The sequence below is a fragment of the Silurus aristotelis genome (assembly GCF_946808225.1).
Source record: "Silurus aristotelis genome assembly, chromosome: 24".
In the NCBI taxonomy this organism is placed as follows: domain Eukaryota; kingdom Metazoa; phylum Chordata; class Actinopteri; order Siluriformes; family Siluridae; genus Silurus; species Silurus aristotelis.
The window spans coordinates 18,666,899-18,678,307 of record NC_139597.1 but is presented as its reverse complement, the minus strand read 5'-3'; the positions used below and the strand labels follow the sequence as shown (position 1 = coordinate 18,678,307).

The window sequence follows — 11,409 nt, the reverse complement described above, 5'->3', positions numbered from 1 at the left end:
GATGGATGGATGGATGGATGAATAGATGGATTCGGAGGATAGATGGATGATGAAACAGTGAATGAATAGACGGTTGAAATGGATTGATGGATGGATTATGATACAACAGATAAATGTATGGATAAATAGATGGATGGTAGGATGGGTGGATGATGAAACAATGAATAGATTGATGGTTGAAATTAGGGATGCACCGAAATGAAAATTCAATCAAAGTCTTTCGGCCGAAAACCGAAAATGCATTTTTGGGCCATTTTCGGGCCGAAAATGTTCGGTGGCCGAATATTCGGTGCATCCCTAGTTGAAATGGATCGAGGAAAGAATGGATGGATAAATGGATGCATGGATTAAACTATGGATAGATGGTGAATGAATAGATTGGTGGATGGATGGATGCATGGATTATGAAACAGTGGATATATGGTAGATGGACTGATTGACAAATGTATGTATGAATATATAGATGACTGGATGGATGGATGATGAATCAATGAATAGACAAATACATGTTTTAGACATTTATACAAGTTTGAAATGGATGGATTTAAGGATGAATAGCTGGATGGATGAAACAATACTGGACAGATGGTTAAAATGGATGGATTGGTAATTTATAAAAAAAGAAAAAGAAAAGATGTATGGATGAAAAGATGGCCGAATGATAAAACACTCAATGGGTAGATGATTGAAATGCAAGCATGAAGAACCAACTGATATTTTATATATATATATATACAGTGAGGAAAATAAGTATTTGAACACCCTGCTATTTTGCAAGTTCTCGCACTTAGAAATCATGGAGGGGTCTGAAATTGTCATCGTAGGTGCATGTCCACTGTGAGAGACATAATCTAAAAAAAAAAAATCCAGAAATCACAATATATGATTTTTAAACTATTTATTTGTATAATACAGCTGCAAATAAGTATTTGAACACCTGTCTATCAGCTAGAATTCTGACCCTCAAAGACCTGTTAGTCTGCCTTTAAAATGTCCACCTCCACTACATTTATTATCCTAAATTAGAGGCACCTGTTTGAGGTCGTTAGCTGCATAAAGACACCTGTCCACCCCATACAATCAGTAAAAATCCAATTACTAACATGGCCAAGACCAAAGAACTGTCCAAAGACACTAGAGACAAAATTGTACACCTCCACAAGGCTGGAAAGGGCTACAGGGAAATTGCCAAGCAGCTTGGTGAAAAAAGGTCCACTGTTGGAGCAATCATTAGAAAATGGAAGAAGCTAAACATGACTGTCAATCTCCCTCGGACTGGGGCTCCATGCAAGATCTCACCTCGTGGGGTCTCAATGATCCTAAGGAAGGTGAGAAATCAGCCCAGAACTACACAGGAGGAGCTGGTCAATGACCTGAAAAGAGCTGGGACCACCGTTTCCAAGGTTACTGTTGGTAATACACTAAGACATCATGGTTTGAAATCATGCATGGCACGGAAAGTTCCCCTGCTTAAACCAACACATGTCCAGGCACATCTTAAGTTTGCCAATGACCATTTGGATGATCCAGAGGAGTCATGGGAGAAAGTCATGTGGTCAGATGAGACCAAAATAAAACTTTTGGGTCATAATTCCACTAAACGTGTTTGGAGGAAGAAGAATGATGAGTACCAACCCAAGAACACCATCCTTACTGTGAAGCATGGGGGTGGTAGCATCATGCTTTGGGGGTGTTTTTCTGCAAATGGGACAGGGCGACTGCACTGTATTAAGGAGAGGATGACCGGGGCCATGTATTTCGAGATTTTGGGGAACAACCTCCTTCCCTCAGTTAGAGCATTAAAGATGGGTCGAGGCTGGGTCTTCCAACATGACAATGACCCGAAGCACACAGCCAGGATAACCAAGGAGTGGCTCTGTAAGAAGCATATCAAGGTTCTGGCATGGCCTAGCCAGTCTCCAGACCTAAACCCAATAGAGAATCTTTGAGGGAGCTCAAAGTCTGTGTTTCTCAGCGACAGGCCAGAAACCTGACTGATCTAGAGAAGATCTGTGTGGAGGAGTGGGCCAAAATCCCTCCTGCAGTGTGTGCAAACCTGGTGAAAAACTACAGGAAACGTTTGACCTCTGTAATTGCAAACAAAGTCTACTGTACCAAATATTAACATTGACTTTCTCAGGTGTTCAAATACTTATTTGCAGCTGTATCATACAAATAAATAGTTAAAAAATCATACATAGTGTTTTCTGGATTTTTTTTTTTAGATTATGTCTCTCACAGTGGACATGAACCTACGATGACAATTTCAGACCCCTCCTTGATTTCTAAGTGGGAGAACTTGCAAAATAGCAGGGTGTTCAAATACTTATTTTCCTCACTGTATATATATATATATATATATATATATATATATATATATATATATATATATATATACTAATTGAGGACAATAATGGAGTGCAATGAAGGGACAGAATTTGTCAGTGGATGTTGTGATGCTGGTGTGTGTATTATCAGTAATGTGCTGTGTAGTGGTGTTGGTGCTGCTGTATTTGGGTGTCTGTATAATTATTATTATTTTTTCGGTAACGGTGAATTCTCAGTCTTTAGTCTGGACGCTGTAACACTATTGCTGTCAGTGTCATGATTGGTGTAGAAATGAAATCTTTTGAATCTTTTATGGATTCTGTCTTTTGTTCTACAGCGTTTGGTGGTTTGGGGGATATGCTCATGCCAGCCATGGCCCCTCAGCCAGCTGCAGCAGCACCCATGGCAGCCTCACCAGTTAAACCAGTGGGAGGAGATCTGGACTCTACGATGGCTAGTTTAGCTGGAAGTGAGTTTCAGTCCAGCGCACAACCTACGTACAAAACGTATATATTCATAATGTGATTAAATCCGTCACTCACAAAACCAATGCGATTATGTTTTCTTCAGTAAACATCACAAATTAAAAAAAAATAAAAATCTGAATTAAAACGGTGGACAAAATTATTGGGACACCTGATTTTTCCAACCACATGCAAGTTTCCACAAATCTAGTAGAACATCTCCCTAGAGCATACCCGAACATCTTATGCTCAGGTGTCTACAAACTTTTGTCCATATAGAGTTTATCATGATGTAATGTACAGCTTTTGTGTGTATCATTAACCGATTGTTTGATTATTAAACCATGTGTCGCTCTCTTCCAGATCTCGGAATGGGGGCCCAGAAACAGTAAGTCAACTTTCTCAGACAAACGATCATCCCTTTTTTTCCTCCCGCACTCTTTTTACTCATCCCTCATTCTCATTCTTCTCTCTTGCTGTCTCTCAGGGGCGAAGCAGCAGGAGGGGCGAACTGGCAAGCGCAGGTAGCAGCCCCTAGCTGGGGCATGCCCATGGTAAATGTTGTGTTGTGGTGTTTCGTCTTGGAGCATGGTGTAGTGCAGCATGGCTTGGGCTGGCATGGCATGTGATAGGGTCACTCACATGGCCCGCTTTCCTCTGACGTTTCTGGAGAATTCTACAAGCTGATCACATATGGAATGACTGGGATACACAAATCTGTAGGAGCTTTCGGTAAATCGGTTGAGAAAACGCTAGCAAGTATATTTAATTACTCACTTCTTACACGTTTCTCTAAGCTGTAAATGAGGAATAAAATATCCTGAATATTTTATTGAATATATTTATAATTATTACTTAAATGTACGGATAAAAATTTGGACACTTGAGCATGACATTAGTGGGTTTTTTTTTAACACTCCATTCAGTCTTCCTTTTCCAATAACAGTGGAATGATTTCACCAGATCTACATCATCTTTCGTCTTTAATTTTTCATTTTTGCTTTTGTCTTTTCTTTATCCTTTCTTTCAATTTCTCTTCCTTCCTTCTTTTTCTTAAATTTTACTTTCTTTTCTCAATTTCTTCCTGATTTTCCTTTCTTTTTTTCCATTTGTTCTTCACATTTTTCTCCAATTTTTCTTTAAACTTTCTTCCTTTCCTTCAATTTTTCTTTACATTTTTCTTTCATTTCTCCAGTTTTCCTTCCTTCCTTCCTTCCTTCCTTCCTTCCTTCCTTCCTTCCTTCCTTCCTTCCTTCCTTCCTTCCATTTTCTCCAATTTATTTTCTTTCTTTCTTTCTTTCTTTCTTTCTTTCTTTCTTTCTTTCTTTCTTTCTTTCTTTCTTTCTTTCTTTCTTTCTTTCTTTCTCATTCATTCATTCATTTATTCATTTATTTATTTATTTCGAGCTCAGACCTCTATAGCAGGCCACTCAAAATCTACTCGAACCTGTGGAAACCATATCTTCATGGAGCTAGATTTGTGTACAGGGGGCATTGTCATGCTGAAACAGTTTTGGATCTCCTAGTTAGGAGACCCAGTGAAGGGAGAATTTCATGCAGCTGCATCCACATACATCTTATACAATTGTGTATTGTCCAGGTTTGAGGGAAACATTCTGAAGAAGAACCAAATATGGTAAACGGGAAAGTCGGGTGTCCCAATACTTTTGATCTGAGGTGTGTGATTCCGATGATTCGCGTTTGGCTTGCGAACTTTCCTTCACTAGGAATTCATGCATGAACATCAGACTCGTGCACACTCCGAGACATTGCGCTCTTGTGCTGGTAGAGCTGGAGATAAATGTTCCCCTTTTTTTGTTTTATCTTTTGTGTGTGTTTTTTTTTGTTGGTTGTGTAGTTCATTTTGTATTAATTTCCACTTCCCTCCCTTATAAACACACGGCCGTTATAGCCTGTGCCCTCCACGGTCTCTCCTCTCATGAGGCCTTCGTTGCCATTTGGCATGGTAAGAACGTGTACGTGTGTCCACCCGAGTGCTCGTGTTTGGATAAAAGTGTACACGTGTCTCACGCTCTGTCCTGTCACATGCAGCCCGGTGCAGCAGGAGCTTCTCCCATGATGTTCCCTCAGCAGCCTATGATGAAACCGCAGTTTCCTGCTGCAGGAGCACCTGCGGCACCGGTAACGTCACCACCCAAACACACCCACACACACCCACACTTATATAGGTGGTAGTTTAGTGGTTAAGGGATTGGCAAAAGTCATGAGTTCAAATCCCATCCACACCAAGCCGCCACTTTTGGGCCCCTGAACAAGGCCCTTAATGTAATGTTTCTTTTATGCTTTTTTACCTGCTTGTTTTATCTTTATTGATCGTTCACATTCATTCATTCTTTCTCTGTATTTCCTTCCATCCTTATAACTTACTAACATGTAAGTCGCTCCGGATAACGGAATGCTGTAAATATAAATATAGACAGGAGGTCAGGAGGTCTGAAGGTGTTCAGTGGGGTTGAGGAGGTCCACTGCCACTTCAACCTTCACAACAAAACCCATGTCTTCATGGGGCTCACATTGCGTACAGAAGCATCATCATGCTGGAACACTGTTTTGGGTCTTTGTTCTAAGGGGGAAAAGGGAAGCGATAACATACAGAAACTTTCTATACAACTGTATACTTCTTGCAACAGTTTAAGGAACAACCAAACATGGACAGGGGTCAAGGTCTCTTCTTTCCTCTACAGATGTCTTCTGGAATGAGCCAGAGCCCCAGGAAGCCTCCTCCTCCTAAAGATCCCCTTGCTGACCTGAACATCAAGGACTTCCTATAGGCCACCATCAGGTAGATCCATGCCTAGTTCTTCCCTTTTTTCTTAAAGGAATCATTTCATCTACAGCGCAGACACTACGAATATTAAAATGAACTGAACTGGTTTTTTTTCTTTCCTTTTTAAATTTTTTTATTTTGTCTTTTCTTCCAATTTTCTTTCCTTTTGTAATTTTTTCTTTCCTGCTTGCTTTTGTCTTTTCTTGAATTTGTCTTTCTTGCTTGCTTTTCTCTCCTCAGAGCAAGTCAGCGACCCCGAGGAACCCCGAGGAACCCTGAGGAAAAAGGACGTGTGCATTTCTTTTCAGATCAGGCTTCTCCCCATCTCCTCCCTCTCTCCCTCCCTTCCTCACTCAATCTCTTTCTGTCCAATGTTGTATTACGAATCTGTGAAAGTGATAATGTATATGTGTGTGTGCGCGTATTTTAATGTTTCCAGGCTATACTTAAAAACCCATTCAAAACAAAAAAAAAAAAAAAGGTATTGATGGATGCACCCTTGTACATCTGCAACGACGGCTGTGTGCTCCTTTGGGTTTTTATTTCTTTTTCCTGTGAGGAACCCAAGCAGATGTGTAGTGTAACGTGTTTTCGATGTGGTACATATCACTGGGCTCACATTGTTGTCATTTAAATATTAGTTGTCTAGCTCTTATATACAGCTTGTGGGACCATATTCGGATGAACCTAAAGTTTACGGACGTTTGTTGTAGCATCTCCGTATTCCGTTTTCTCCGACCGTTCCTTTTCTGTCAGCGACACGCTCGACGGCGTGACCCCTGACTAGCAAACGATATGCATTCGGATTATTTTCTCTTTAGCATTTATTTTGGAGGAGAAAACAAACAAACAAAAAAAGATCTATTTTTAGTTATGTGCAATGTATTAAAAGAAGTGGTGCAAAAGATTTCTGGTTGTACCGCAGACCCCTGGATTCCTGCCCCCTCAATGGAATCAAGATCTGTTCAGTGGCACCTTGGAGTAATTAGTGGGAAGCGCACAAGAGCACGACGGCTCGTTTGGTTCGAAAAACCGAAGCATGACAGGTTTATGATTTGGGTTTCACCATCAGTCTATAATAATGACCACAATGGCATTTTGGAAATATGTGTATTTAAAAAAAAAAAGAAAAAAATAAAAAAATAAAAAAAGGGGTTGGTAGAAAGACTTTATATTAACAGTGGATGTGCTGGTTGGTTTATTTTTCTTTACTTTTTTTTTGGTGTATCTTCATATTTTTTTTTTTTTGGATGTAATAAACTCCCTCCCTTTGTCCCAATACACTTCTGTGCATGTAAGTCCTGTTGAAATGCAATAAAGTTACCTGGAAAACCCCTCAACGAGTACGAGACAGGATTTGGTCGATGCATGTGGAAAGATTCACCTACAGTCATATAACATGGTTTTTCAACACATTGAGTTGCCATTTGCTTTAATGATAACCTCCACCCTTCTGGGAAGAAGTTCCACTAGATTTGTGGAGAGACCCGAGATGCAGTTTTCGAGCAGTTCACTCAAGAACTTCCTACTCCAATCCATGTTGAGCTATGGAGCTGGCTTGATGCACAGGGGCAATGTGAAGGACGTCGAAGGTCAGAATGGCACCAGTTGAACAGCTCCCGATGTATACAGGACTTATGAAGGTTGGTGCTCCCTGTGCCTGTGCGTGCCACCTTTTGGCGCGTTATAAAACTAGACTTACGGGAGGTGTTCCAATAATTTTGGACACACGGTGCGTCTCCTGCCTGCCCACGATTAAGTACGATATGAAGCTAAACCACACCTTCTGACCAATCAGATCCGAGAATTCAAACACGCTGGATATCATTTGCTGGACTGCAGGAAAACGGATTTCAATGGAAGGAGTTTCTGAGGTTTTCCGACACAAGTAAGTCTTTGGGACGGAGTTTCTCTGTAACATGACACTCTGATTTAGCTGTTATGTTTGTATGGCTGCTATAAGGTAAGTGATAAATGTGACACCAAAATGGTCCAAATGATTTATTTGTAAAAACAATTTTATAAAAAAAAGGAATGATAAAAACCCAGAACCTTAAATATATACAGTATTCAATATACAAACATCTACAAATGTAGGTTTGGGTGAGAATTATACAAGTGCACACGATTATACTACAATCTTTTTTCTCCAACCAAGACAAGCAATAGTCATGTGCAATAGTTTGTACACCCCAACAATGCCCAAAAGTTAAAATATTACCATTACAATGATTTCGGAACGTCATAAATTCAATTCATTTGCTTCTAATATGTTTTTTTTCTAAGATTTTCTAAGTCTAAGACTTTTCCACAATCATATGTGGTTGTGTAGTATGTCTTTGGATGTGCTACAAATACATTTTTCCCTTTTCCACCTGAACCTGCTGTATAGCACGAGAGGAAGATCTCCTGCTATAACACCACTGAGATGAATTTGAACCTCGTCACCCTGCATCACGTTTCTAAAGCCCGTTTTTTTTATATTTAAAAAAAAAACAAAAAAAAAACGCATTTTACTACCAGCTTCTATAAACAGGAGACGGATGACATGCCAAGGCAGCAGGCATCGCTGCAGGTGTCCTCAATAAATAAAGGAGTAATAGAAAAGAGCGCTGATGGCCAGCACGGCTACGGAGAGCATCATGTTCCTCCTGTTCTCCCCCCGCAAATCCACAAGCTCCTTCTCTGCAACACAGATGCAGCATACACGTCGAATCGTCTTCGCACGGGTTTTCAATAACACGACTAAAATGTACTGAAATGTCTTTGACATTACCATATTTCTGTATCCTCTCGTTCATGAGCGCCATTTCGTCCTCGAGGGCCTGTCTGTGGGAAACACGCGCGAGAGTTACACGCCTTGGCGTGACAGTCATTATCACGCCGTGCGCTCTGTGCTTGTGTACCTGTCTTCATCTGAGAGCTGCTCACGCCGATGTCTGAATTCGGCCTTCTCCAGACTGCCCTGCCACTTCAGTCGCTGCTCCTCAACACGGTCAATCTAGGACAAGAAAAATACGCTTCATAGTAATAAAATGTGTCCTGATGCTTCCTATATCTAGCTGAAGCTCTTGTAGTAGCACTGCGATTTAGTTTTACTAGGAATCATGTTGGCTTTATTGCTATACATGTCTGGAGCAAAAAAAAAAAAAAACAACAAAAAAAAAAAACAAAGCCAGAGAGCTATCTACAGGACACCCCCCCACCACCAAAAAAAAAAAAAGCTAGGTTGTTCCAATACTTTTGGAAGGGACTGTAAGTACTTCTGTCTAACAGATTGATGGTGTTCTTAAGCATTGAGCAAGTATTTTTGATCACCGCTATTCTATTACTAAAGTTGTTCTGGAAAAGGGGCATCCTACCTAATCAGTCACTACAATTTCTGCTTACTTTTTCATCTGATATTTACATCCAGACCCATCCACTGTCCTCTGTGTGTCCTTTGTGTGTCCTCTGACATTTAGTGTTTAAACAATCAATAGCTGAGTATGTGTCCTCCAACACTTGTTGAGGAAAAAGGACATGGAGGCGGTTTGGGGTTGTTTTGGAGCAGGGAAGGTTCCGGAAAGTAAAAGCAATCCGGAACCAACATGGCTACCATTTCAAACTTTAACTCTATGTAATTCCGTCTCACTTCTGACTTTACCATACAACAAGATGAGCCGACGCGTACGTCCGAGCACTGCAAGCGTTATATAGAGGGTAAATAGTCGTCTGGAGTGTAATCAGGGGCCATAATGGAGTGTCTCAGTTCAGATTTGAGCCAGCTGATGGGAAACTTTTTTTGAGTCGGCTTAACTTACACTTACTTAAGTTCCGAGATTTATTTTCATTGGCTTGTCTTTATTACTCTTCATTAAAATAACAATTCTGTAAACTCACTTTTTTTCTATAGCTCATAAACAAAATATACCAGTTTGACCACCTTCACCTGTGTGTATGTGTTTTAAATCTGGGAGCTAATTCATGTACTTGTACATCCAATATATGTTGTCTAGACCATAAATAAATGAAACAAAATATACAGAACAAAAAAAACCCCATTATTTAAAATGTTTCAGTTTTAACATGTACTCTTACACCCCTAGTATAGTTTGAGTTGGACTGTTATACCGCTTTCGTTCTGTAGATGGCAGTAAAACGCCTGCGCTGGTTGCAGCAGCAATAAACACTAAAAAAAAAATACATCAAGATACAGATTTAAAATAAGTTCATTATTAATTTTAACTGCAAAAAAATGTACGTGTAATCCAAAAACTGGACATTATCGGATAAATCCTAAGAACTCCATTATGTACTGCCGCTCAGTGGAAATCCAACATGGCAGATCGGTCATGTGTGTGTGTGCGCGCGCTAAAAGGAAAACGTGGCGTATTTTACTCACCTCTGTCGCAACGCTAATCTTTTCCCTTTTTATATTTTTTGTCTTTGTCATTCTGATAGCTTATAAAATATTCTAGGATATAATTGTAATAACTATAATAAAAAAATGTCTGACGTGTAGGACGATTCTTCTTCCTTCACCTTTCAGAGCGTGCGAAAAGTAAGAAACCCCGACAGCGGCATCTATCGGCCAGTCCCCCACACTGCGCTTCTTAAACTCCTCAAAGTTCTCAGGTATAAAATAAAGGTTAATGAAATGAAATCGAATTAAATTAAATTAAAAAGGTATTAAATCAAATAAAAAAATATTATACCGTCTGGAGAACTAAACATCGAAGAAAGATCATTACTTATAATCTTACATTCCAGTGCTCATGCTTGTTCTCACTCTTTAGTGGTCTGTATTGTTTAAAGAGTATAATCACACTCTTGATGTCACCTAAATGAGGATGGTTCCCTTTTGAGTCTGGTTTCCCTCAAGGTTTCTTCCTCATAACATCTAAGGGAGTTTTACCTTGCCACAGTCGCCATGGCTGCTCATCAGGGATAAATGCACATCGTTCACCTTAACCGTTAAACTCTGTAAAGCTGCTTTGAGACAATGTCTGTTGTGAAAAGCGATATAGGAATAAACTTGACTTGACTTGACATCGTTTGATTACACAGCAATTACTGGCCCACGAAATAGTTAAACCCCTCAACCAACAAAATAGTCTACATACAGCACCGAACAGTTACTGTCTATTTTCCCCTTTAAATTAAAATCAAGTCACACTAGGTTCGTGCTAGTGATTGTGTACCACTTGTGACTTCTAACATTGTCGATTGTGTGTATAAAACATTACTTAAAGCTAACTTTTACAATTTATACACACCGTATCTTCAATTAGTGTATTTAAGGTTCATCCCTGTTACACACTCGGTGTAATGCAATTTTTTAATACCTGCTAAGAAAAAAAAAAGGAAACTTATACACTTAAATTAGTTTTAATTGTTATATTTGAAATTGTAGCGGTTTTACTGGTAAGGTGTCACTTAGTGGGTCTTGACTGGTAGTTTGTTGTCTTTTTATTAGTAGTAGAATCTTATAGCTAATGGACACCAGGTCCGATAGAATAGCTTTGGTATCAAGTGGACACCATAAGGCTTCTAGATTTCAGTATCTTCAACAGAAGAGGTCATGCCATCAGTGCATGGACTTCCAGTCTGAATGTGGTTCTGCAAACGGTGGCTGAGGAATCAGACAGGATTTCTGTTCCAGCTTCTTAGAGACCAATGCACAAAGCCACCATGAATACAACAAGAAGGTTGGAGTAAAAGATTCAATTCAATTCAATTCATTTTTATTTGTATAGCGAGAGAGAGAGAGAGAGAGAGAGAGAGAGAGAGAGAGAGAGAGAGAGAGAGAGAGAGAGAGAGAGATTGACAGGATAAGAAGGATATGGA

General features: G+C 39.7%; 2 protein-coding genes across 2 annotated transcripts in view; one reads left to right on the top strand and one right to left on the bottom strand.

Moving 5' to 3' along the window:
- Nucleotides 1–6,916, top strand: part of LOC310719217 (clathrin coat assembly protein AP180) — a 26,160-nt gene extending 19,244 nt beyond the window's left edge. The window contains exons 17-23 of the mRNA XM_083528693.1: nt 2,666–2,797; nt 3,156–3,180; nt 3,280–3,346; nt 4,705–4,758; nt 4,845–4,934; nt 5,498–5,595; nt 5,821–6,916. Of these exons, the coding sequence (XP_083384819.1) occupies nt 2,666–2,797; nt 3,156–3,180; nt 3,280–3,346; nt 4,705–4,758; nt 4,845–4,934; nt 5,498–5,584 (455 nt within the window). The 3' untranslated portion in view covers nt 5,585–5,595; nt 5,821–6,916. The remainder of the gene's footprint in view (nt 1–2,665; nt 2,798–3,155; nt 3,181–3,279; nt 3,347–4,704; nt 4,759–4,844; nt 4,935–5,497; nt 5,596–5,820) is intronic.
- Nucleotides 6,917–7,568: 652 nt separating this feature from the next.
- ccdc167 (coiled-coil domain containing 167) lies at nt 7,569–10,170 on the bottom strand. Its single transcript, XM_083528688.1, has 4 exons — nt 9,965–10,170; nt 8,487–8,581; nt 8,357–8,409; nt 7,569–8,265 (listed from the first exon to the last, which is right to left on the bottom strand). The coding sequence occupies exons 1-4, from the start codon at nt 10,013–10,015 to the stop codon at nt 8,162–8,164; spliced, it is 303 nt and encodes a 100-aa protein (XP_083384814.1). The 5' UTR covers nt 10,016–10,170; the 3' UTR covers nt 7,569–8,161.
- Nucleotides 10,171–11,409: the final 1,239 nt, after the last annotated feature.

Excerpts from the sequence above, each read along its gene's own strand:
- ccdc167 (XM_083528688.1), bottom strand. The coding sequence starts at position 10,015 with ATGACAAAGACAAAAAATATAAAAAGGGAAAAGATTAGCGTTGCGACA. Across the intron at positions 8,582-9,964 it reads AGATTAGCGTTGCGACAGAG|ATTGACCGTGTTGAGGAGCA; the intron begins GTGAGTAAAATA and ends TTCTTGTCCTAG. Across the intron at positions 8,266-8,356 it reads CGAGAGGATACAGAAATATG|AGAAGGAGCTTGTGGATTTG; the intron begins GTAATGTCAAAG and ends TCTGTGTTGCAG.